The sequence below is a fragment of the Nanorana parkeri genome, unplaced genomic scaffold, assembly GCF_000935625.1.
Source record: "Nanorana parkeri isolate BGI_ZX_2015 unplaced genomic scaffold, ASM93562v1 scaffold693, whole genome shotgun sequence".
NCBI lineage: Eukaryota > Metazoa > Chordata > Amphibia > Anura > Dicroglossidae > Nanorana > Nanorana parkeri.
The window spans coordinates 469,393-496,620 of record NW_017306961.1 but is presented as its reverse complement, the minus strand read 5'-3'; the positions used below and the strand labels follow the sequence as shown (position 1 = coordinate 496,620).

The 27,228-nt window shown below is 38.9% G+C and overlaps 1 protein-coding gene across 1 annotated transcript in view; it reads left to right on the top strand.

Annotated features, from left to right (window-relative positions):
- Window positions 1-27,228, top strand: part of CAMK4 (calcium/calmodulin dependent protein kinase IV) — a 135,295-nt gene that overhangs the window by 84,771 nt on the left and 23,296 nt on the right. Inside the window, exons 6-7 of the mRNA XM_018563768.1 lie at window positions 7,838-7,928; window positions 20,079-20,153. Of these exons, the coding sequence (XP_018419270.1) occupies window positions 7,838-7,928; window positions 20,079-20,153 (166 nt within the window). The remainder of the gene's footprint in view (window positions 1-7,837; window positions 7,929-20,078; window positions 20,154-27,228) is intronic.

Genomic DNA, 27,228 nt, shown 5'->3' with positions numbered 1-27,228 from the left:
ACCTACTAGGTTTGCTATTTATTATTATGGAAAATGTAGCAGGAAAAGCTAGAATATGCAAATCTGGGTGGAAGAGTCAAATATGTGCAACAGCTTGGGAGCAATGCAGCAATAGTATTTGAAGACATGGGACGCCAGAAAGGTAAGTATAGATGGACTTCTTAACAGGGCTTGCCTTTTTTTATAAGTGACCCTGTGCTTACGGGGTGACTTTAAACCATAAAAGAAGAACACACTTTATTCGTCCGCTTGCAATAAACTGCTTGGAAGTGATATGTGTTTGTTATAGATTCTAATTCTTCTAATTATTTTGTATTGTTTATACATTTTTTTCAATGTATCTTTACTCTAAGCAGTATTTATACCATTTGCCCACTTATTAATTACTTGCCGCCAGAACCTAGCTTTTCCTTTAAGCGAAATAAAAGTCTAGAAGAACATCACTTAGATGATATTACCACTCCCCCCAAGAGAGGGGCCAAGTCTTATTACATTTCATCTATAAACCGATCTATTTATCTGTTCATATTCTTCACAGCTGCAGAGCACAGACCAAACACCCTCTGTTAAATTCTCTTTGTTAAATCCCCTCTACACAGCTAAACCATCACATTATTTATATCTAACAGAAAAGCCAATGACCTTATGTTTTATGGGTATTGTATTATGTTTGCCTAAGTGTTATACATATAAAAATTAGTTGCAACACTGAAGTCTAGGCAGACAAAAAAAACAATCACAATTGTAAAAAAAGCATTACATATATTTTAAAGCTGAACTCCATGAAAAACAAAAAGCTCTCCTTGCAGTGGGGCTGCCCTCGTAAAGCAACAGTTAACTGCTCATTTAGATCTAGGTCTTTTTACCTGGAAAAAGGACTTTTACTTAACTGATCCACGCACCCGCAGGTTCCCTCTAGGCTGCAAGACTGTCACCTGTGGCTTCTTTCCCCATACGCTTTGGCAGGTGGAGGCCCACTGATGTCATCAATTATAATGCAGGACCCATATCTATCTGGTAGCTTTAATTGGGTTCCATACAGTGTAAGTGCTTAATGTAAACCTAAACCCAACCACTTAAAGTAGCATTAAACCTTTCTTGTTTTTTTATTGTGCGTTATTTTCTTCTGACCTCTGAACTCTGTGTTATTCCTGACCTCTGACACTGTATATCACTTACTCCTTATCTCTGCACTCTGTGCGTTACCTGCTTCTGACCTCTGCACTCTGTGCGTTACTTACTACTGACTTCTAACTCTGCATTCCTTACTACTAACCTCTAACTGTGTGCATTCCTTACTCCTGACATCTGCGCGATGTATGTTACTTACGCCTGACCTCTGCGCGCTGTGCATTACTTACTACTGACCTCTGAACAGTGTGTGTTACTTCCTTCTGACCTCCGACATCTGCATTCACCTCTGCAAGAATCTAGTTCAAAATAGCCAAACCAGAAAATTTCTACCATTTAGCTCACTTTCCAAATTCCCCCGCAATTCACCTTTTAGTGAATAGACCTGCTGTTTTGAAAATAGCATGGAGCAATAATTTCTGTAACACAAGAATGTATACACAGGTGGGGCTTGTGGATGGGTGGGGCTTGTATATGGGTGGAGCACATGGGGCCCCATAATCTCTTATTGCCCGGGGGCCCCATGTGTGGTCAGTCCACCTCTGCAGATAAATGAGAGGCTGCACACAGAAAGTAAAGATGCTATATATCCCATTTTATATTGAGGGTTTAATACCACTTTTGTTCTTGCATACATTTTAAAAAGATAATGTGATAAAAACATTTTAATATGATAAAAACTATAAAAGATTGTTTTCAATTTTTTTTAATTTGCATCCTTCATTAAAATATCTGGTGATTCTACCATGATTGTCTTTGTTCAGAAACTTTCTCCATTTTGGAGAAAGTGCATGTAGACAGGACATGGCTGAAAGAGGCTGAAGAAGATCCGCAGCACTGAGAAAGAAGCAAAACAAATAAAAAAATAAATGAATTAAAAAGGTAGAAAAAGAAACAAAACAGGGAAATTGTTAATGCTACACAGTGCTTTAGTGTGATAAATGTCACCCAGTTAGGGTTTAGATCTACTTTATTGGAGGTAAAATGTAAACCCCACTGTAACATACAGAATCAACCAACATAAAACAACTCCTTGTCAGCTTGGTGATTGCTAGCATAATTAATTGGTTGCCGTATGCAAGCTCTAAGGATTGCAGAGCTGGCTGTTTGGATTACGGCTATCATAGGTTTTGAGCAATTCTCAAGCTAGGGTCTCCACGCTATAAATAACTGTCTGATCATCAGGTAAAAGAGTCCTAATCCTATTTTACCTAGTGATAGGCAAAGTATTATCATGAGAATTTAGGTTGGTGATTCAGCCTATTTGAGCCTGCCAGTGTGCCTACTGTGTCACTAGTTCCTGTAAGTTTCTCAATTAAAGAACCCTATATTTACCCGATGATTGATTAGAGGGACTCAACATGTTTACAGAATTTAATCTTTGGGTTGTTTTTGTAATCCTTTATACAAAAGCATTAATGCCTTGTGGAATTTCTGAAGGAGTTGTTCTAGTAAATCAGCACATTGCTGAAATAATCTTTGGGGAATTTAGTTAGCTACAAATGGTCAAATGTCAGAATCTTGCATAAATAGATTTTATGGAAAGACATCTAAGGCCACAATTACATATTTGCCTAGAATAGTATTTTTCCTTATCTTTTTAATAGGTGCTTTAAATGACCATCAATCATAAAATGTTGTGATGTGCGTACTACGCATAAAATTATTAAGCTGCTGCTTGAATACATTGCTCAAGTTCTGCTGACTTGCCAAAGATTTGAGCAGTGTAGAGCCAAAACCAACACCCTACCATTCGACAAAAGCCTATTTTCAGTGAACTTTTGTCAAAGGCGCCAGGCTGAACAGTCCAAACAGTGACTGCAACCAACATAATAATATAATATAATAGCCCAGCAGGGGAGATTCTAAACTTTTAAACAGCGTAGATGGGGGGAATCAAGATGACCAAATGCCTAGGGTTTTGGTTACATGGGGACCAGAGGAGGGAGCCGGAAGCAACATTTTAATCAGGAAAGTTATATACAGTGTATCATCCTCTTGTAACTCTTAATTAATAATCCCAACAACACAGCTAGTATTTCAATATCTTCCCACTCTAATCAGGTCACCAACCCCCATGAGATAATATTATGTAAGTTTGAACATTTTTCAATTTCATCTTAAAGAGAACATTGTGAATATTAATTTAATAGTAATAGAAAAAGAACCGTGTGACAAGTTTAAAAGCAAATTCCCTATTTTCTGCTGGGAACTATCCCCTCATGAGTCATCCATGATTTTCATTTTGAAATGTAATATTCACAAAACATTTGTAAGGTTTAGCTGACTATTCTTTTCAATTATATAGATACTACATAAAAAATCATTAGCTCGAGCTCTCAAAAGGTTTCTTTTCATTAGCCTTAAAGCAGTGACATCTGTACGGCGCTGGGTATTTCATATCATTCCCCATTGCTAGACATCTAAATCATTTGTATCTGACATGCTTTTTTGCTGGCCTGCTTGAAAGGGTGCCATCAATGAGTATGGATTACTCATCAGAGAAGAGGTGTCTACAGCAAAAACTGAAAGATTTTCTTTTTAAAAAAACATTGTCCTATAAATTATATAAAGACCCGGGCCTTATTTTGTATTAAAGACAGTGATAACAAATAAATGTTTTTGTATAAAGGGGCAAAACAGCAGGACAGCAAGCCCCATAGCACTATTCCTTCTTCAGGACCAGTCCCTAAACATTGACAGGAGGAATTCTAAAATACTGTGTGTACTGGGGGTGCTACCTGTCACTGGTCAGTTCATAACTAAATTATTGAAATACACTGCTCATGCTTTTGTTGTTTATTTAACATGGGCAATATCAATATATTTTCTTCACTTTTCCCCAAGAGAACATGAAACATTAATAAATAAGATATCAGTGAATACTTCCTCATGCTTTAGTTTAGGCTGATAGCAAGCACACATTTATTGCTTTGGTTCCCTTCTTACCCTTAAGCTGCCCATACACCTTACAACCATTGCACGACTTTCGTTGTGTGATGGTTGTAAGGTCATTAAAATTTTGTACGACCTGCCCATCTTGGACAGGCAGATCCTACTTGCGATCATCGCAAGCCCTCCTCGCTGAGGGGAGGGCTTGCCGATAATTGCAATGCTGAGCGGGCAGTGTGCGCTTGCGCACACCGGCCCGTGCGGCTTTCGTATACCGAGCACGCAACCAAACCGGGTTTTTCAGCGTGCTAGGAAGACGAAAGTAGTGCGACCGTACAGTAGATGAGGTCGCACGCTGCCCATACACCTGCCGATTATCGTACGATCGCGGGATCACCGTACGATGATCGTACGATAATCGGCAGGTGTATGGGCACCTTAAGAGAGATGTTTACGTCTCAAATGGGAAACTCCCCTTAGCACAAACAAGCTTCTTGCACGTGGCACAGAACGGGAGGAGTACTGGAGTAAATTGGAGGAGTACTGAATGATCTTTCCAGTCAACTTTAAAAAAAAAGGCAAATGCATTTCCTATAGTCAAACATAACAAACACGTGCATGTGTTTTATTTGCAGCCAATGATTCACCTGCAGTAAATGTTTGGTGAATGTCACATTCACTGCATTATAAATGAGCCCCTAAGACAATACTTATCCAGGGAACAGTTTTAACTGTGTGTGGCTACATGGTTTAAGGAGCATAGGCCAACACTGAACTTTAGGTATGAATTATTTTGCAAACTTCCATTTGTCCAGCTCCGCCCATTGTAAGTATGCATGTGCCATACCTGATGGCACTGTAGTAGCGAAAAATGTGAAGTTCAGGTTATATGTATATATAGAGACTAAACTTTTGTTCTTGGATGGAGTAGGGGAGGGTTATCTGTTCCCCGTACTTCCTGGTTGCAGGGGGAGGATACTGATGGCAGAGGAGCCATTGTCTTCTTCTGCCATCAATCAAAGAGAGAAGTGGCGTGGCCTGCCACAGGGCAGTGTGTGTCTATGGATGCACACAGCCACTGCGGGCACAAACGCACACGGGTGCCTCCATTAGCCGATAGAGGCACCTGTACAGGGGATGGGGGGGAAGACTGCTGCAGAGACCCACTTGAAAATGAGGAACTTAAAGATTTTAAAGAAAAACAGCCTCAGGCAAAGGTGGGCATCCTTATAGCAAATATATAAAAAAAGGAAAGCTTAATATCTTTTTAAACCCCAACCCTAAAACCCAACCCAATATGTTTGGGGTTTTTTAACCTGTAAGTTAAAAAGAAATATACAAACATAAAATAAATCTAAAAAAATAAAACAATCTATAAAACACCCTACACAAAAAGATCAGATTCAGCTTATGCACAGTGAACACAGAGGTGGGTACACAATAATTAATATGGAACTCTAACATACTGCAGTTCCCATTTGTGTATCTCAATGGAGCACAGTGTACAATGGGGTGTACACCATGCAGCCCAACTCACTGTCATTTACTGTATGGATTAATTCACACTACCATATAATAAGCTGCACATAGATGCACGCATCGTATTTTTCCATATGCAGCATATGCAAATAAATGGCTCCATACACATAGCTGAATATGGAGTCGTATTTTTGCGCTGCGTAAAGATGTGCAAAAGAAAATGGAACCGAGATGCACCCTGGCTCGGAAATTCTGCGTATTTTATGCTTGTGTGCACATGTACGTGTGTGTGCGCGCGTATAAGTGCGTACAGTACATTGAAGTTTCTATTAAAAATGATACATTCTGGGATTGCATACAGTTCACGCATATACGTGCAGATACATGCATACATATGCGCATATACGTGTCTATACGCATTTACAAATATGCGTACAATTTTGCTCTTGCGTTGTGTGTGAATGAGGCCTAATAATGTAGCACAATACAGTACTTGCTGCTTCCTTGAACACCATCCAGGGAGACCACACGATAGGAGTAAAACTAGATGTCTTATTTGATTTTAGGGTTACTATAGTTGCTGACCTCGCTCCCACTAGCTCCCCATAATCTATTGCATTTTGTTGCCCAGGCATCCTATTATGCATGAGCCCACACATTAGTCTATGTCTTTTTAAATGAGATGACTCCCGGTATGCCCACCAAAGTTTTTATTTTAATCTTTAAACCTGTACTGGAACATAAAGGGAACACCACAGATAAGGCTTTAGGGCCTACTGGAATTATTGGCACTATTTCAGACTGGCCCTACCTCTGACCCTACTGCTGATGCATGATTATTGCAAAAAATAAAATAAAACTTTATGATGTCCTTTTGGTGACAAGTCTTTTGCAGAACTCTCTCGCGTTACTTGTGTCCTTCTCACACAACTACTCCAAGCACAGGTCTATGAGTGTTTTATGATAAATACGGCCTTGTTTATTGGACAAATGCAGCCAAGGTTTATCCATCTGAGCCTGCACATTTTATGTGGGGGAAAATAATCAAACAGGGTTATTCACAAACTGGTGAAGAGTTTGGCAAAGGCAGGAGAAGTGAACAATCTAAGCCAGAATAGCTCATTTGGAAACATTCTCCAATTCAGCTCACTTTCCAGTTCAGCTATGTTGTCCTAGATTGTTCACTTCTCCTGCCTTCTCCAAACTCTTCACCCTTTTGTGAAGAACCCTGAAAGACTATCTCTCTGTGAATGCCTGGGAAGTATGTAAAGGTGACACAATCCCATATGTTAGCAATTTTCTATTGTAGCTGCCTACTTGCTGTCTGCTAAGCAAATATTAATTTTAGATTGATTAAGATCCTGACAACAGCCTGGTTATACAACATGGTAAATGAAATATGTATTATCTGCCTGGATTTCTAGGTTTTGTAGGACACAATAATTCCTGAAATCTACAGTATTTCTTCTAAAGGCTGCTGACACTTCCAAGACAAGATCATTTATGTGTGCATCTTATATAAAATCCTGTTAAAAGTTTACATGTTGAAACTCATGGGCTTAACATTTTGCACAAACATATACTGCTGCCTTTAATTAAAAAAAAATAACTGCTCTTTTTTTAGCTGAAAGGGTATGACTGTGTATACTGTCCAGTTGAGGTGAATTAAAGTAAAACACAAAGGGGTTGATATATAAACCTTCCTCCCTGTGTATGCTGAGGGAATGCCGTTCGTGCGGCTTTGCCACCACTAGATAGCATAGACATTTCCTAGTGGTGGTAAATCTAGCGGCGGTAATGGCATGTGGACAGCAATCGCTCAGCTTTATGTTGAACAGCAGGGGGTGGGAAAGTGACATCATCTCTCCTCCAATCACAGAAAATCTTGTATTCTTTAAAAAAAATACATTGCATTTTGTGAATGGATAAGTAGTGAGGAGGGGCAGGGGATGTGACCTGAGCACTTTGCGGCTTGCGTCACATCCCTCCCCCACAGTGCCCGGAAGATTGGTATTATGCATAGGTACCTGGCATGCTGCAAGGTAGGGATTTTGTACTTTGCAGCTGCCCTCTGCACATAACACCCAGCTTTTTAATTATAATTTGCACACCCAATGCAGTGTGCAAATTAGCAGTTTTTCCTGGAGTTTGGCTTTAAGTACATATTTAGCTACTACCATCAAATGTAAAGATAGGAAAAATAGCATAAATTTTTCAGGCTGACATTGTTCCTTTCAGCACACCACATCAGAACATGAATCACTGATGAGCAATCACAGCAGCAATTAATATTTTTCAGGTGAAGTGGGGCTAATAGATTACTTTCATTTTCCAGTATTTGCATGAAAATGGCATTGTTCACCGAGATCTCAAGCCAGAAAATCTCCTCTATGCTACTCCAGCACCAGATGCTCCTTTGAAAATTGGTAAGCATTTTTGAAACTCTTCTGTATTATCTTCATAATTATGATTGGTACCATGCCAATAAGATGGCAGTGAGAAAATGACCATAATTCAGTTTTAATAAAAATATGCAAATGCATTTAAGTTATCTATCATAATTTAATTAGATCTGTAGCATGTATGAATAGGACTCTTAAATCGGCATATGCAGAAGCATAGCTTTACTGGCAGTCTATAGTTGCAACAGATACCCAAAGTTCATTGCTATGATGTTTATTTAAAGAAGAATTGGAGCTATGTGCAAAAACAACTATTACGCCACACATGTTAGAACGTTGGAGTGCGAGTAGTAATTCTAGGGTCATCATAAGGCTTGACATATTTGGTATCTATTTACCCAACATGACCCCATCTTTTATATTTTACCAAAAAATAGGGTAATAATAAATGTTTCATAGCATAGTGTAGGGAAAACAGTTTTTCTTTTCAAAATGTTTGGTACTTTTTTCTTTATCGTGTAAAAAATAAAACCCCAGTGGTGATTAAATACCATTAAATGAAAACTCTACCTGCCCCCCAAAATTATATAAGATTAATTTCAGTATGGCGCTGCATGACTGAATATATGTCAGTCACCACAGCGCTGAATACTGAAAAATGGCCTGGACAGGAAGGGGGTTTAACACCCCGGTCTTCAAGTGGGTAAAATAAAAGCTGTGCAATAGGTGCAGGTAAGTAGAATCACTACTATTTTAATATATTTAGTAGTCAGGATGTCTTAAAACCATCCGTATTATCATACCCCAGCTGTTCTCTGTACTCCACCATTTAACTTTTTCACAATAGCTGGTGCACAAAACATAGCTTTTGACTGTAAAGTAATTATAAAGAAATGTTTGTTGCTGAATAACATTTTACAGGCATACAGACTTTGATAGCAGTTTAATATTTTGTGTGAACCAGGAAGCCTTAGAACTGTATGTGAGCAAATGTCATAAAGAAGATACTGCATAAGGAAACAGACTCCTAATTTTATCCTTTGTATATTGCACACTGTTAAAGTATAACCCCAGCTTAAAAACTTTGCTTTCAGATCTGGATAGGGTGAGCATGGATTAGAACCTCTCTAAGGTTTTTGTTAGTGTCTTTACCCTCGTCAATGAGAATTCCCTGTACTTCTGGTTCCCAGACACACAACAGAAAGAAAGTGAAACTCTCCCCAAAATGAGGGAAAATCCCATCTGTGATAGCTGTTACCAGGACAAGCTTCTCCATAGGAAGATACCCCCTCTAATCCTGTTCCAATGACAACCATATCATTTTGGATTCTCCATCTTTTTCTCTCCCGTTGATAATGGTCCCCAACACAGATTGAGGTTAGAGTTATATATTTCTGAATAAAAATAACTTGTCCATGAATGGGCATATTCAAAGTGTATGTAAAGCCAAAACTTATTTTTTTTTAGATTTAACCACTTGAAGCCTGGGGTGTTAAACCCCCTTCCCATCCAGGCCATTTTTCAGTATTCAGCGCTGCGGTACTTTGACTGACTTTTATTCCGTCATGCAATGCTGTACTGAAATACATTTTATACCATTTTTTGGGGACAGATAGAGCTTTCTTTTGGTGGTATTTATTCACCACTGGGGTTTTTGTTTTGTAATATATTAAGGAAAAATTACAGAAAATTGAAAAAAAAACTGTTTCCCCCTATATTAAATTCTAAAACATTAATTATTACCCAATTTTTTGGTAAAATATAAAAGACGGGGTCACGTCGGGTAAAAAGACACCAAACATGTCAAGCCTTAAAATTGCGCACACACGCGAAACCTCAAAAAACTACATTACCCAAAATTGGCCATAGATGACGCTTTAAAAGCTTTTACCGCTCATCAGTTTAGTGTTATCAGTGATTGATGGCCCTAAATTGATTTTTGAATCAATTTACTCTGCAGATACCACTGCTTGTGGCAGAGAGTTCTACAATTTAACTCTGACTGAAAAGAAGCCCCTACGCCGTTTGTGGTTAAATATTTTCTCCACCAATTTTAGATGGTGGCCTCTAGTTTTTGTTTTGGAGTTTACAGTAAAACATGTATTGCTGATGTTGCCATCACCACTAAACATCTTGTACATGAAAATCATGTCCCCTCTTAATTCTCTCACTTTCAGCGTGAAGAAGTTTAAATTTAGCAACTTTGTCTCATAGCTCTGATCCTCCAGCCCATTAATTAGTTTAGTTGCTCTTCTCTGGACTCTCTCCAGTTTAAGGACATGCTTTCTATGGACTGGTGACCAAAACTGAAACTTATACTCAAGATGATGCCAGACCAGTGATCTATAAAGTGGCAAAATTATAGCTTTGTCTCTACAGTACATTGCCTTTTTAATACAAGACAGTCCTCTGCTAGCTTTGTTTGCCGCAGTCTGGCACTGCGTGCTGTTATTCAATCTGTGGTCTACTATGATCCCCAGATATTTTTCCATTTCTGACTTCCCTAGTGGAGTTCCCATTAATGTGTATTACGCTTGCCTGTTTTTAACCACAGAATGCATTACTTTACATTTTTCAACATTAAACCTCATCTGCCATGTAGTTGCCCACTCCCCTATTTTATTCAGGTCCTCCTGTAATGTTATACTGTCTAAGCTTGTGCCTAGTACCCTCCCAATTCTAGTATCATCTGCAAACACAGAAACATGGCTATTAACACCTTTCCCAATATCATTAATAAACAGGTTAAACAGTATTGGGCCTAGCAAAGAACCCTAGGGCACGCCACTCTCAACCTTAGACCATTGTGAAAAAGAGACATTTATCAATACTCTCTGGATATGTTCCAGTAGCCAGTTCTCTATCCATGTACACACCATTTCATCTATGCCCATAGATTTAAGCTTGTGTATTAGGCGTGGTACTCTGTCAAAAGCTTTTACAAAATCCAGGTATACTACATCCACTGGCCTTCCTCCATCGAGATCACTACTCACTTCTTCGTAGAATGTTAGTAGGTTGGTCTGACAAGAACGGTAGTCATTCCCTCAAACAGTATGCATACCATTGATGTTAGACTGACTGGTCTGTAGTTCCCCACCTGGCATCTTAAACCTTTTTGGAATATTGGTACTACCGTTTCTTTATGCCAGTCACTTGGTTCCAGTCATTAACGAGTCCTTGAAAATGAGGAATAAAGGTTTTGCTATAACATGGCCAAGCTCTCTAAGTACCCTGGGGTGCAGGTTATCTGATCCTAACTATTTATTTGCATTTAGTTTTTCTAGTCTGTGTTGAACCCCCGGCTACCGTCAACCACTGCAGTATCTTACGCACTAAGCTACGCACATTCTTATCTCAAATTCTCAGTTTGTCCTGGAGACTGTTGTCTCCAATATAGAAAGTGATGGGAAATCTTAAGTTCTTGAGTTGCCATAGGAACAGGAGGATGAGGGGGAATCCTTTAATGGGACCACCTGTTCTATTGGCCACTGTCTTACAGGGGATAGCTCCTTGCATTTGAGAGATCACCTCTTACTTCCTACTCTATTGCTGGGACAGGAAGTGAAGTGAAATCTCTTTAAACCTAAGAAAGATAGCAAAAATAAAAAAAATACCTGACCATTCCACAATTGTAGTTATTATTTTTTCATGTTTATTATGGAAAGGAGCAGCATGAAAAATACATTATCCAATAACAATCAGCAATAATCTTTGAGTGCTTAATTTAAGTAGCTGCTGTGGCTTATGTATATCAGCAATATTAATTGATCTGCATTAATAAAGCTATCTATGTATGTGATATGTTCATATTACTTTAATATAATAAAGTGTAAATTCAGCCAGTATATTTTGTTTTTAGTTCTGGACAGAGAACATCTGTCAGATTTTCATTGTTGTCTGAGTGGGGCCTTGAAGAGTTTTCCCCTCACTTCCTGCCCTGATGTCAATGTTGTCATCCGGATAGGAAGTGAAATAAAATTTCCCTATCAGGATGACAGAGAGTAGTAAAATGTGAAAGAAGTTTCTAATTCTGCCCCACTTTATCCAAACCTAAAAATAAAAGTGTTGTGAATAGAGATTTCAAAAGAAACCTTTTAGAGTAATATGGAAAGTACCAATGCTTCTATCCTGAACTTGCTACCGTGTTTCCCCGAAAATAAGACACTGTCTTATATTTTTTTTGCCCCAAAAAACACACTAGGTCTTATTTTCAGGGGGTGTTTTATTTTTTTTTAATGTGCAAGAAAATGTACAACAATCCAAAGTTATCTGGTATCACTCCACCTGTCACAGTAACTGGCGCTATAGAGGAATATCGGCTAATGCGGCTCTGCTCCCTCCGCCGCCGCAGCCTTGCTTTCTACAGCGCCGGCTTCCTTTGCCACCAGGGACTGTGGTACCAGCGGTGCAGCAGTGGGGACATCAGACAGTGGACAGCGCGGTAAAGTACGGTACCATTTACCGGTACACATTACAGTACCATTACATTAAGCAGTGTCTTCAGGGGGACAGCAGTTGGTGAAGTCTGGAGGGTCTCCCCTGTCATCCCCTTAATACAGTATGTCCCTGCAGGCTGATACCATCTCTCCTGCAAGTTCCCCCTCACATGCTATCACCAAACTAGGCCTTATTTTCAGGGTAGGTCTTATATTATAGGAATCTTGAAAAATGGTACTAGGTCATACTTTCGGGGTAGGTCTTATTTTCGGGGAAACAGGGTATTTGCCTGGCTGTTATACTGGTCTCAATGTTTTGAGTCAAAGTGGTTGATTTAGAAAGTAAGGCAAGCACGCTGTTCATCTTGCAAGGGCTTTTTCACCATAAGGGGGATATTTTCCTTAGCTCAGAGAATGTGGTGGAAATTCATATTGCAAAGAATACCCAATCATGTGCAAGGAAAATTAAAAAATAACAATATTGGTGCTTGCACATTATTGGATGAGCTAAGTCAACAGAGCTTCACCCCATTCACTAAACTAAGGGAAAGTAATTTGTAAAGTGAAAAGCCTATTTGTCTTTATTAAACAACCCCAATATTTTGGGACAGGTATGCAGATAAAAATGTCTGATTTCCTGATCTGCATGCCTCCACAAGTTCAATCAACACTGGAACAAACATCTATCCATTGGATGAAAATGTTTTACTCACTCTCCATTGTTCTCTAATGGTTGTCTACTGCAGAATAAAGAGAGCACTTACTACACGCAATAAACTATCAGATGAAAAATACAATGTTCTAAGTGGGTTTGATCAATCCAAAAAAGAGAGAGACCTGTTGTGTTGTAATCTTACTCTAGACAATTCTGGCAGTATATGAATATGTCTATGGTACACCTATGAACTTATAAAGCTCTAACATACACACTGAGATCAGCAGTCAAGTAATGCAGTATTTTCTTCTTCCACAATAAATTCCCTTCTGTCAGATCGTAGTTCACAGTCACTCATGAACTGAAGTAACGAGCTATAATCGGTTTATTAACTCACAATTGCTGTTCATTTTCGGTCTCATTTAACAAGGCAGTGAAAATAACCGTGTACCAAAGCAGTAATCCATTCCAGCTAAACATATTCTGCCTTGCACAGTCTACAACAGTAAACTGAAATTTGGTTTGTTCCTATAGATTTCTACACTCTACCCCTTAAGTGGTGGCACTTCCCTGTTAAATAAGCCCTGCTCTGACCAACTGTAACTGGTATTGGTGGAATGAGGATGAGGGGGGAGTGGAATCTTTGATATAAAAGTTAGGTGTAAGTAAGTGCTGTCTAATTGCAGGTAAGATGAGATATTTAAATGTCACCTCTGTGCCCCCTGTTGCACTCATTCTCTTCTAGCTAAAGTTCAGTCCTATCATCCCTTGGCTCTATTTGAGTGCTGTACATATATTGCCTTTGCTGACCTTACTTTTGGAAATGCTTCTTGCTATCATGCTGATCCAATGGCTTCAATGCACTGACTTATTGACCCAATACAATTATGCAGATCAAGAGTTCTGACTTCATTTGCTGTATCACTTGTTCTGCATCAGTGACTCAAAGTAGTAAAGGCAGTCGAACAGTTAGGTCATATAACAAGGAGGTAGCTTGAGGATCTCTGAAAGCAGAAACGCTTGGGGTACATGGGATATTTACAGAGCGCACTCTTGAATTAAAATGCTGAAAGGCATGTTACCCATTTCCAGTTTCAGAAAGGAGTCTTTTATGGCCTTACTTTTATTGTTACACATGGATGGATACATTATGCTTTTCCTATTTGCCATAGAATACTAAAAAATAAAATCGCTTTTGATGATGGTAAAAAATATATTTAAGAAGAGAGAATTTCCATTCTCTTTTGTTCTTTGTAGCAAAATGTGATGTTATAAAATATTTTCCTCAATAGCAAAGTGCCCTAAGGATATAGAAATAGAGCTTTCTGTCACTTGATTAGTAAATGCACAGGGTTTAAGAAAACGGTGATGACCTCAATATTCTTATTCCGTAGCTGCTTTTAAAATCATCTTCAAGGTGCTTTCAAATTCTTTCTGTAAGCTATAGACAGCAGTGTTTGAAAGGCCCCTATTACAAAGGATATAAAAGATAAATCCATTAAAAGTAAATAAAATTGCAGTTGCTAATCAGGAATACTGTTGGCATGCAATACTGGCAGAACATTTCACGATTTAACAATGTGAACTATTCATAGTGATTGCTGCACAGTTATTCTTTTATTGTTATTTCCACTAAGACTGAAAATGCTTAGGCTGGAGGGACAGCTGAAATTACCTTTAATTTGTACATGCCTGCTCAATTATGTTGAAAGTAATATCAAATAAACTATTCCTGTTAAACAGTTTGGAGGATTTTGAGGGCTTTTGAAATTGCCTTTTCACAATTTGCTCTGTTTTATAGCTGGCAATGCTTTAGCAAAAAGTACAGCACACACTGATTACTTAGACATCATTTCCTTCAGCCAGAAGCCTGCCATGAACGTCCTGGCCTTTGGCATATGTTCTGCACCTTGCTAGTATGACGATGTCACTGTGTTTATTGTGCCATTAAGTTTTAAAAGAAAGTTTAAGAGGATGATTTAAAGGAATTTTTCCCTTGGCTTAGAGAATTAGGTGAAGGTCAGCTGACTTCAATCATCCAATCATGCCCAAGAACAAATACTGTGTTTTTTATTCTCCTTGCACATGATTGATTACTTTTTTGCAAAGTAAATGTTCACCACATTCACTAGGCTAAGGAACAATTCCTTACAAAGTAAAAAGTCCCTTGCAATATGAATAGCCAATTGCTTTTAGTAAATCAACCCCACTGTGTTACCAGGGCCTGACTAACAGGCAGGGCAAATGCTAGAGCGGTGCAAGGCCTCAGACAGATGGTCAGAGCAACCAGCAGACAGTGACAGATTTAGCAGGCTGGTGACCAGATCAAGGGAAGAGATAAGTCATTAGCGCAGCAAGAAATATCAACTTTTATAATTTATGACAATAGTACTTATAGTTACATAGTTAGTCAGGTTGAAAAAAGACAAAGTCCATCGAGTTCAACCTATAGAGCTATGGAAAAAAAAGCCCACAATTACCCACTGTTGATCCAGAGGAAGGCAAAAAAAAACCCATATATAGCATGGTTCAATGTGCTCCAACAGGGGAAAAATTTCTTCTTGATACCATAATGCAATCGGATATTCCCTGGATCAACAATCTCTGATACTTAATATACCTATAAGAACTCAATATCCAGTAATATTCTGTGCATATAAGAATACATCCAGATTTTTTTTTAAACAATTAACTGAGCTAGCTAGAACTAGCTCCTGTTGGAGTCTATTCCACATTTTCACAGCTCTAACTGTGAAGAATTCTTTCCGTATGCAAAGTTTAAACCTTTTTTCCTCCAGAAGCAAAGAGCGCCCCCTTGTTCTTTGCAGTGACTTTAAAGTGAATAATTTGGCACCAAGCTCGCTGCAATTAATAATATCATCACTATGTTGCCTTGAGAATGAGACCCTATGAGGCCCCAAAACAATGGCTTTTATGGCCTATGTGATGCTGTTTTTGCACAAAATCAGTCAAATGTATATTTCTTGGAGTGCTGGTGACTTGTTCACTTGGGTTCTGCATGCTACTATCTTTTGGAGTAATTTCCAGCACCCATTGGTTACTACAGTCAAGTACTACAGGGAGTTCAGCTCTAACACAAACTATATAAGATGACCAGATCAGGCATAAGCAAAATGTTCTTAAAAGGCAAGTAGACAGGTCAATGACTGACAGTAGCAGAGGAATAGGCTGATGATCAGAATAACCACTGAAAAGCTAAGTATTAAAGTGGACCTTTATCCCCTTTGACTATAAATCACATCAGCATACAGCTATGCATGCTGATATGAAATCATCTTACATTCATTATCTAAACACACATATTTTTATTTTACTTACAATTTCTTTTTTTCCCACTTCCTGGTCCACTTTGGCACAAATTATGAAATTGTGCCCAAGCGTTGCATCATGGGAAGATTACATCAGCAGAGCATTGCTGGGGAATCTCATCTGTAATCACGAGATCTCAGGGAAAGGCATTTCCTCCCCTGAGATGATGTGCATGATCACATGTCCTAGTCACATGTGCCAGAGCTCTAGGAAGTAAAGGGAGATCTAGTAACCTGCCCTTAGTTAAAATGGCCAATGTGAGAAGGCTGGGGAAGAAAAGAAAAATAAGGTATGGAAAAAAATAAAAAGCCTGAACTTATCTAGAAGTGTCTGTTTGTAGATTGTCATTACTAAACATTTCTAAAGGTGCCTTTGCTGTTATTTTGAAGGTATGGGTAAAGTTCCTCTTTAACACAGTCCAAACAATTGGCTGGAATAATCCAGGGCATGAGCTAACAGAAGTCAGAAAGACCTGAATCTCGGGTGCAAGCAGACATGCTAACCTATAGATCAGGCACAGGCTGGAAATCCAGCAATCTTTTCAGCGTTCCTGATTAGAGCAGGTGTGTACGGCAGGTTCTTGTACACAGGTTTGTTTTTGAATTTGGAAAACCTGCTTGAATGTTTTCATTCATTATTTCGTGACTAAGGGGTCTATTCACTAAGCTGCTGAAGGATCTAGCCGTAGCTTCGGCTGATGCTTCGGCCCCAGGACCCCTTCAGTTCAGTAGAACCGAAGGGCTGCTGTACAGGCTATTCACTATAGCCCGTACAGCTCTCAAGGCATATGCTTCGGCTCGACGGAGCTGAGGTGAAAGCCGAAGCTGGCCTAAAGGACGGCCATTGGCTGGCCGAACGGACGGCCATTGGCTGGCCGAATGGACGGCCATTGGCTGGCCGAACGGACGGCCATTGGCCGCCCGATAGCCTGCTACTGACTGCTGGGCGGAACCAGCTGTCATCTCACGGATGGCTCCGGCCACTTGCACAGACAGATCAGCATCCCTGGTTACCAGGTAACCAGGGACACTGATCTCCAGACTAACTCTCCCTATGAGATAGCGGCTCCCGGCCGTCCGGGAGAGAAACACTTTCTCCCAAAAAGTTTTGCTCTGTCAATCAGCAGAGGGGACCTGAAGTTCTCCATCAGGTCCCCTCTAGTGATTGACAGCAGCAGAGGGCGGGTGCAACAGCTATTTGCTATTGGCTATTGCAAAGTGAAATAGCCAATAGGAATCTAGCTATGCATTCTTATGGTGTTTTTTTTTATTCTGACGGCAGCAGAACCGCACGACCAATAGAAAACAGTTGGGTGGAGCTAGCTGTCACTGCTAGCTCCGCCCAAATCATTTTCTATTTTATTTTTTCTACTTTTTTAACTGTTTTTCTATTCTGCTCGGTACCACAGAGGTACCGAGCAGAATAGCCGAGCAGAATGCCGCTCGGCGGCATTCCGCTATTCACTCACTGCTGTTCGGCATCTATGAGAATAGGCCGAACAGCAGCGAGTAGCCTGCCGGAGGTTCGGCTTAGCCGATCCAGATGTTGGATCGGCTGAGTCAAACTCCGGCACTTCGGGTCATATGTGTGTTTTGAGGCACAGGAATGTGAGAGCCACATTGGTGTTATGACTCACTGATATCTAATAGTGACATGTGTGTTATGAGCCACTGGGAGCTGAGAACCACATATGTGTTGTGAGTTACTGGTAACGGATAGCGATATGTGTGTTATGTGTTACTGGAAGCTGAGGGCCGTATACTGTATGTGTTATGAGTTATTGGGACCTGATCGGACATACAGTATGTGTTATGATTCTCTGGAACCTGATAGGATATGTGTTATGAGTCACTGGGACCTGATTGGCGACATGTGTGTTACAAGTCATTGGCATCTGAGAGCCACATGTGTTACGAGTTACCGGATTTTAGAGATACAGTCCTAAAATTGCAGATAAGAGTGAGGCAGCCGCGCCACACCGAGCCTCAGACTAAGCAACTTGGTAGCTCTTTCTTTTAGGACACATTTATCAAACGTCAGAACCACCTGCTATTTATTTCTCCCAGTTTATGTGAATAGAACAGCCTTTCTCAACCAGAGTTCCATGGTACCCTAGGATTTCTTCAATAGTTACTAGAGGTTCCTTGAGAAATGAGCAATTTCTCAGATAAGTAACCAATGACACCAATGATCTTTCTTTCTATCTGTAGGGGAGCCTTGTTCCCACTAACTCCCAATGTAAGAAACATTCTTCCCACTGACCATTATTGAAGGGAGCATTTTTTTCACTGACCATTAGTATAATGGGGCCCCTCTCCCAATGGTCACTAATGTAAGGTAGTCCTTCTCCCACTGACCACCAATCTAAGGGGACCCTTCTTTCCTGACCACCAAAGTAAGAAAGCTCTTCACCGACCAGCAATATAAGGGGACACTTTTCCATGAAACACCAATCTCAGGGAACATTACAATTTCCACTGTCTGCATTTCCTTTCTGGCCATTATTATTATTATTTGTTTCACTATTATTACTGAGAATAATTTTGTTATATAGAGCAGCCCTGGGTGTCAAATTATGTAGGTATGTCACATTCTTTTTTATTGCCAATGTTTCCTGAGTTAGAGGAATTCCCTGAGCCCCAAATGTTTTAATGTTTTTCAAGGGTTCCTTCATGTTAAAAAGGTTGACAAAGGCTGGAATAAGCCTTATTGTTGAACACAAACATTTGTGAAAAAAATCTTACTTATGATGGTATGATGATAGCAAGTCTGAACCAGTTGAAAAGGCCAGCTTCCATGATTCAGTAATACCTTCCCCTCCTCTTCCCTTTTGTGAGTTGCTGTCAGCATGAGGCACTGGACAGCATGAGTGCACATTATCTGTATCCTCATTGCAGATAAAGTAGGTCAAAGCAGAACTCCTGGAAAATAGAACGCTTTAGCTTAAATATGTGTTTATAAAAACCATTAAAACCATTTACAAATTTGAGAGATCTGTACTTATATTATCTTCCCAAAAACCCTTGAATAGTAGATATCAGAATACAAGTGAGGGGTTATGTGTAGTCAAACTGTATTGCATTGAACAGTGATGGCAATCTAACATATTTCAGGCACTTGAGCTGAAGGGGAAGGTCTCCAGGCAGGTTGGTGGAGGAGGGAAGGGTAGGAAAGCATGGTTGCAAGTAAAGGCCACTACAGAACACACTGCCTGCTCTTGATCTAGTCATAACTGAATCATCATAGGCAGTATTGTCCACTTCATGTTACTTTAGTCTGGGGCCACAGAGCAGGCTTCTGACAAAAGGAAAAAAAGGGATACCTAGGACCAGGCCCCTCTTGTCACTGGGCTGATACTATTAAATTATTACTATTATTATACAGGATTTATATAGTGCCAACAGTTTGCACAGCACTTTACGAAATGGGGGAGACAGTACAGTTACAATAACATTTCGTGAGAGCTTACAATCTAGTAAGAGGAGCAAGTGATACAAATGACATGTCTGTGGAAGTTTTTGGAATTTTTATGATCTATTATTTTCTCATTCAAATGATACAAATGACATGTCTGTGGAAGTTTTTGGAATTTTTATGATCTATTATTTTCTCATTCAAATGATACAAATTACATGTCTGTGGAAGTTTTTGGAATTTTTATGGTCTATTATTTTCTCATTCATTTATATTTCTGTGAACACCCTAATTGTTTCTTTACCTGCTTTCATTTTTTTTTACTATGACTTTCAGCTGACTTTGGGCTTTCAAAAATTGTGGATGATCAAGTGACAATGAAGACTGTGTGTGGGACTCCAGGATATTGTGGTAAGATAAATTAAATATTTTTTATTCATTGGGAAAAAAAAAACGAAAGCATGACATCAGACTAGACATGGTCTAATAATCAATTAGAGAATGACCTCTAATGGCTTGAAAAAAAAAAAAAGAATATTGTGCTCTCGTACCATCATAGAGGTGATATGAGATTTGTCTTATCTCCTGGGTCCTAACAATTTTTCAGTATTCCTGTCCATACAGTATTAGGAGAAGAGCACAGATAGGCATGTAATGGGTTTTGGTACGGGTGCTCAGCACCTTTCTAATTTTTTTTTTATTATTTCTCATTTTTTATCACCCACATTTTTATATTAGTCCACAATAACAATAAACATGGATCTGATAAAGAACAATATTACAGACTTTTAATTACTAAGCTTGTTAACATTATTTATTAACTCATTTATTAATTTAGTAAACAAAGTTTTAGTTCAATCTCAATTTAATTAAGTTTTCTTATAAGATATATCAACAAGATAGAAAAAGAATATGACAAAGCTGTAACAGTAAGCATCAAGAATAAACAAAGTTAAACAGTAAATTCCAGAGAGGAAATATGAACTCCATGAGACATTGGTAGTAAGTAGAAGGGGATCCTTCACAGAGTATAAAAGAAAGAAAAGAAAAAAAGACCAGGAAAAGAAGTACATATAAAAAACATTGTAATATACAGTATATGAATATAGATGACATAACGGTTCAATGAACATTCACTGACCCCTTATAAACTCAGGGCAAGGCGGATAAAACCCCATATATATGTGGATGTGTTGAGACAAGAGAAGATTAATTGAAGGTAATGATGGAAAAAAAATAGGTCTGGGGGAAAATGTGTGGAGAGGGGAAGGAAAGGGAGAATAAGAGGGAGCAATAATGATCATTAAGAGACCAGATCTAGACATTTTAGAGTCATAAAATGTGTGTCCGGCAGACCATGTAAAATTGAACCGTTACCAAATGTTATGTTTTGATGCCAACAAATGTGATCAAGTTATGTGATCTAGTTCCCAATTCCACTCAGATAAGGAACATATCACCGGTGTACGCCAGTGTCATGGGATGACAGCCCTAGCAGAAGTCAGAAAAGGGACATAGGGTGCCTCTCTAACCAACTTCAAGGAGCCTGGAATCATAGATATTAAAACAATTTTGGGGTCATTTAACACCCATGAACTTGTCACCCTGTGGTAGACCCCCAAAACCCACTGCCAAAATTCCTGGATAGGAGGAAAGCTCCACCAAATGTGGTTCATGTGTCTGGTAGACCCTTAGCACCGTCAACAAGAATCAGGTATAGAGGGGTAAAAGCCATGTATCAGATCAGGACACCAGTAGATTTTAAAATTCTTTTTATGAGAATGACTAACTATAGATAAGGAATGCGAGAGAACAAAACATGTTGACAGAGTGTTATACAGTCTTTGCATTCACTTTTTTTGAAGATAATCCTTGCAAGCCTATTTTTCTCACATGGGAACCTCTGCTGACCCCACTCCCCATCTCCTTTTTTTTGGAGCCTGATTCTTCACATCTATCCTCAGAAGCATTCAATATTGTCCAGCACCTTAGAAGTGTAGAACCAGCAAAGACTGTTCAACTAGAAAGATTTAAGGGAGCTTTATTAAATACCCGGTAACGGGTGTGTGCATTTAGCGGGTCTTTTCTGCCCGTGCGTGCCCGCTAGGGGGCGCGCGCGAGCAGAAAAAAATTGCCGTCTGGAGACGGCAACCCGCAGATGCTGCAGTGCCGTCCGTCCGTTTTTTTACTACGGGCGGACGGCAAGAGGTTAAAGACAAAAGGAAATAGTTTACTGTACTCTAAGGCTTTATCAAGCTTGTCTCCATTCTCCCTGAACCTTGAAAGGCAGCATGTCTGTATGAAAAATATTGTTTTAATTAAAGTTGTGGATTAAGTGCAAGAGATGCAGAACCAGAATTGCATTACTTAGGCACCTGATGTGTACAAGCCCATGTACTGTATATTTGTTAGGGGGCTTACGAATAAGCATTGTTGATAGAGTGTCTTGTACATCATAGAACATTTTTTCTTAAGTCATGCCTCTATTTAAAGGAGAACTATGAGGTGAGTGCTTTTCACTCACCTCATAGTTCTAGCCGACCTGTGGCAATGAGACTGTCACAGGTCGGCTCAGTAGATCGGGAGGTGAGTGAACACATACCGGCGTTCGCTCACCTCTCGATCCTGTCACGGCTCCCTGCCATGATAGGGGAGGGGCTGGATTCCCCCCTCCCTGCTCCGATCCGCCAGCGCTGACTGGCGGAACGGACGGGGGAGGGGCCGGTACAGTCACGCAGCTGGGCGGATCCCGGCACAATTGTCGGGATCCGCTTCAGCTGCGGCGTTTCAGTATACCGCGAGCAGCAGCTCACGGTATACTGCAGCGTCTCAGTATACTGCGAGCTACAGCTCGCAGTATACTGAGCCTAGGGTGACGGGAGGACGCTAGTTTGTGTCCTCCCGTTACCCTAAGGAGAACTATGGGGAAAAGCCTTAACCCCATAGTTCTCCTTTAATGCATTTATAATTTGTATTTCAAAAAGTATAATAATATATTATTTGCATTCATAAAAACTGAACATTGTATAACCAGAAAATGAAATCTAGTGACCACTTAAAGTGTATTTCCACTTTTGCAGTCAAATTTGAGAAATTCCCAGTATATGTTTTTTATGTGTTTCCATTCACACAGCATGTCTAAAAATTATTTTAGAAAAAAAAATCTTCATAGTTATTTTTTTTTGGAGCAGATTTATACATAGGTCACAACAGTCAGCTTCTATTGCTTAGAATAGATGACAATGTGAAGAAAAGGAACAGACTGGAGGGACATTTTTTTTTTAAGGTGCAATCACACAATGCCTTTAGATCTTTATGTTGGAAATGCAACAGCTTATTCTAATGTAATAATGTATTTTGAGCACTAGGTGGTGCTGTAGTACAAGTCTAGTCCATGTTATTTTCGATATGCATACTTATCTATGATTTATAAGTTCCCTGTTTGATGCTGTATTCCTGTATACAAACATGTAATGTCCTGCTAAGCAAATAACATTTAATTCAGCAGTCCTCAAGATCTCAGTACCTCACCTAAACACATAACCAACACTTTTTAACCTTTATTAGGGCAGACAGTCTTGCACAACTGATAATGGAGATCTGCCAGCACAATACAAAACGGATTAATTATGGCTAACATTAACGCCACAGCCCATTCCATAACATTACATAGAATAGAAACATTTCAGTTTTGGAGTTAAAAACCAAAGTAAAAAGCAGCAAACCTAGACAGTACTACAGGTGGTGCGTGCATGACTGTCTAGGCTCACAGGAAAACGTTGGATGACGCTGAGTGTCATTCAGCCAGGAAAGTGGGGCAGTAGTGGGGCTTAAAGACAAAGATAACATCACTAAAGAAGTGTACCGTAATGTAGGTTGACTAGGTATTCCAACTAAGTGTATTGAAAGGAGGCATGGCCATGTGCCATCTTCCTGGTAGAGGTCATCTTCCTTCATTACTCATAAACACACCTAAGGAAATGTGCAGACTCCACTGGGTTCCTGCACCAATATACTCATGGCGGCTTACACGCAAGTAAATATATGTACTGCACCTTAAGTACAAAGGACAACTAAGAAATGTGCTATTTTCATATCCACTTTGGACTTTCTTTATGCCATGCTGAAAGGACGGATGTTAAAGTGAGAGGTATGTTCTAACAGCTTACACTGTAAACTACCCAATATTGCTGTTAGTTTAGAATTTTTGTAGCACCATGGAGAGGTCCCCCTACTCAAGTTTTTAGTTTGCTTTTTTTTAAACTGGGACATGAAGATACAATTATAGATTTCACTGGATAGATAGATTAGGACACATAGATTTCAGCTGGTGAAATCTGGATATGTGGAGCAAGCATACAAATTTCAGGCTGCCAAACTCTAAATGACAACAAGATATGTCTTTAGAAGGGGGAACTCCCTCATGTTACCACACCGAGACAGCTCAAACCTCGTTACTTTGTGTTACATTTTAGTGACAGCCGGTTAGGATGTTTTTTTGTGTTGTTTGCACAGTGTTATTAAATGTAACAAAGCTAAAGATTTGGTTTTAAAGTAAACATTTACATTTTATGCTGCTTTGTAGACATTTGACCTTTTTTTCTACAGATTTGCCCTTACTTTTTGCAACAAGATAATTGTTGTTTATATTCAGTAGACAATAAACCTCCCATCTGCTCTTTGGTTTGTGAGATATAGTAGAAAAATACAGTGTATGTAAAGCGCACCACACAATTTTAAATAAATTGTCTCCAGAACAGTTTTTTTTAATTCAATAAAGCAGCTTCGTAATAACCATGGTAGATCAAAAAATAATTTGATATCACCCAGCGATTAAATAATTGTGAGTTTCTGAGAGTTATACATCTTAATTATAAAATGCCCCAAAGCATTGTCTTATTTTGCATCTCATTATTTAGGAATACTTTCTTCACATGAAAAAAGAAGGCATGTAGAGTAATGGTTACCCACTGTTAGTTATGGGTTCTTACTTTTTAGTCCTGTAATACAGCGAATGGTTATTCTAAAGAAGGCAGTCAATACAACATGGATATTTCAGTTTTTTGGTGAATGCAGCTGTTTGATTACTTACTACTGCTGTTATTGGCATAGATAAATAGTGTTACCATGGTAATATATATGTGTGTGTATGTATGTATGTATGTATATATATATATATATATATATATATTACTTCTAATAGCTCCTGCCTTGTCATGCTGATCCAGTTCCTTAAATATCAAATTCACTATATACAAGCAAGTTAGTAACCAGTTAGATTACTGCTCTCAGTTTCTATTCCGCACTCTGTGCTAGCACAATGTAACATTAGGGGTCAACATAATAGTAATGTTTACTCTAAGGACATTAAATGGGATTAGAACTCTAACATAGTTCATTGTATTAGTAGGCATTAATATACATATCAGCAGTCTGTGCCAGGAAGCTGCTGCACAGTATAGTAAAATTTTTGATGTACCAAAAGAGGAATAAAAGCTTTCAGTTATAATCAGAGAAGGTCTAAAACAAGTGTTCTTTGTGAATAATCTGCACCTTTGCCACCTTAAGCTCAGGCATATAGCAACTTTATACCAGCATTGCCAACTGTCCAAAGATTTACAACCATTTAAAAAATGCAGACAAACTATGGTTACATAAATATTAATAATAAAACAAATGCTTGTATGTTTTGGTGCGTTCTATCAGCACATCACAATGTTTCTGACACAGCTAAAAAGGATGAACAATTAAGTTGCATATAAATATTATTTGTTCTTCTATCCTGCCACCAGGTGGAGCTGTACGCTTATTTTTAAATGTGTAGCATTGTATTGTACTGAAAGAAGCCTGTTTAAGGAACTCAGTGTGTCATTGTTTTGCTTTGTTAATTATTTGTCTTGAGTTGTACAGCAGTCTTCAAGGAAGTATAGGCATTTACACAAAATAGGGTGTAAAAAAGGGTATCTTTCACTGAATTAAAAATGTAAAGTGTTCAGAGAGTTCATTATAGGGTAATGTAAATGTGTACAGAGAGAATAATGAATCTGGCCATACACATGCATACATAGGCAACCAACCCTAAACTATCTATTTACCCTAGATTTAGCATATAACAAAGTAATAATTCATATACACTATTAAATATTACTTTGCTTTTAATCAAGGGCTTCAATCAGTTCTGAATTAATGTATGCTTCTGTGATGGCCAAGATGGAGTCCTCAGTCACAGCACATAGTGATTGCTGGTAGACATGTGCACGGCATAATAATTTGTCAGCGGCATGTGATGTATGACATCACATGCCGCTGGCGTCAGGTGACATCATACACATGTACAGGCACCGCCATCTTGGAAGCAGCAAAAAGGTGGTGCCCATACAAAAATAAATATTATATGCCCGAATATCGTTTTTCGTATATTCGGGCATATAATAATTTGTTATTTCGGATTCGGACGAACAGCCAAATCCAAATGCACATCTCTATTTGCTTGTCACTCTCCTTCTATTGTCTGCTGTTCTCAGTGTTCTCATCACAAGCCACGTGGCACTCATACCCAGAATTCCACTTCTTGTAAGATCACTTCCTGTTTAACCAGCCTTTCAGACTAGCCAAGCAGCTTCATACGTTTTAAATAGTTGAAGACCAGCAACTGACTGAAGCTCACTGGAGAAATACAATTAACCCTTTTCCAGATGCTAGCTAAATGATTTCATATTTGCTATAAACATCACTAAAATGACCATAGCAACACAGTCATCAGAGCAATGACACATCAGACAGCTTAGTGGGAGGTTTCAATCAGATCAACAAAGCCTTAAAGCAAGCTGCATCTGTGGTGCTTTCTCTTTAGCATCGAGCTAAAAAGATAAATTTAAAAACAAAAATGTAATTTTTTTACATTTAATTAAATTATTATATTTTTCCTTTAAAAAAGGTCACTCTTCATTTCATTTTGATAAAATGTACCCATTGTTATTGTTATCTCTCCTCTCTCTCCTCTACATACTGCTCACATACAGCGTTTTGGTTTATGCACAAATGAGGCCATGACTTGTTAATGTGCATCTGTTTCCTGGTCCCTATTATTTATCTTGTCATGCTAAATACCCATATAATTTTGTTAAGTCCATACTAATCCAATATTTCATCCTCTTTGTTAAATAAAACAGAGCATACGATATTGTGCATTTTCTAATGAGAAAAAATGCTCATAATTATGATGCTAATGGCATATTTAGTGGGTTCAGTTAGAATGTGTTTCAAGGCTGAGCTGAATGCAGAAAGCAGCTATGGTACTGTATAGCAGATTTTCATGTCGGTGAGGCTAAAATACAGACAATAATGTGTCTAAAATAATGATGAGTGGGAGCAGTGGTCTGGCTTTCTGCATTATAGCAAATGGGTATTGAATATCTCCTCTGGTCACATAGTGGCAATTAAAAAAGTGTTAAAGCAAGATGCAGCTTTAATAAAATTATATATA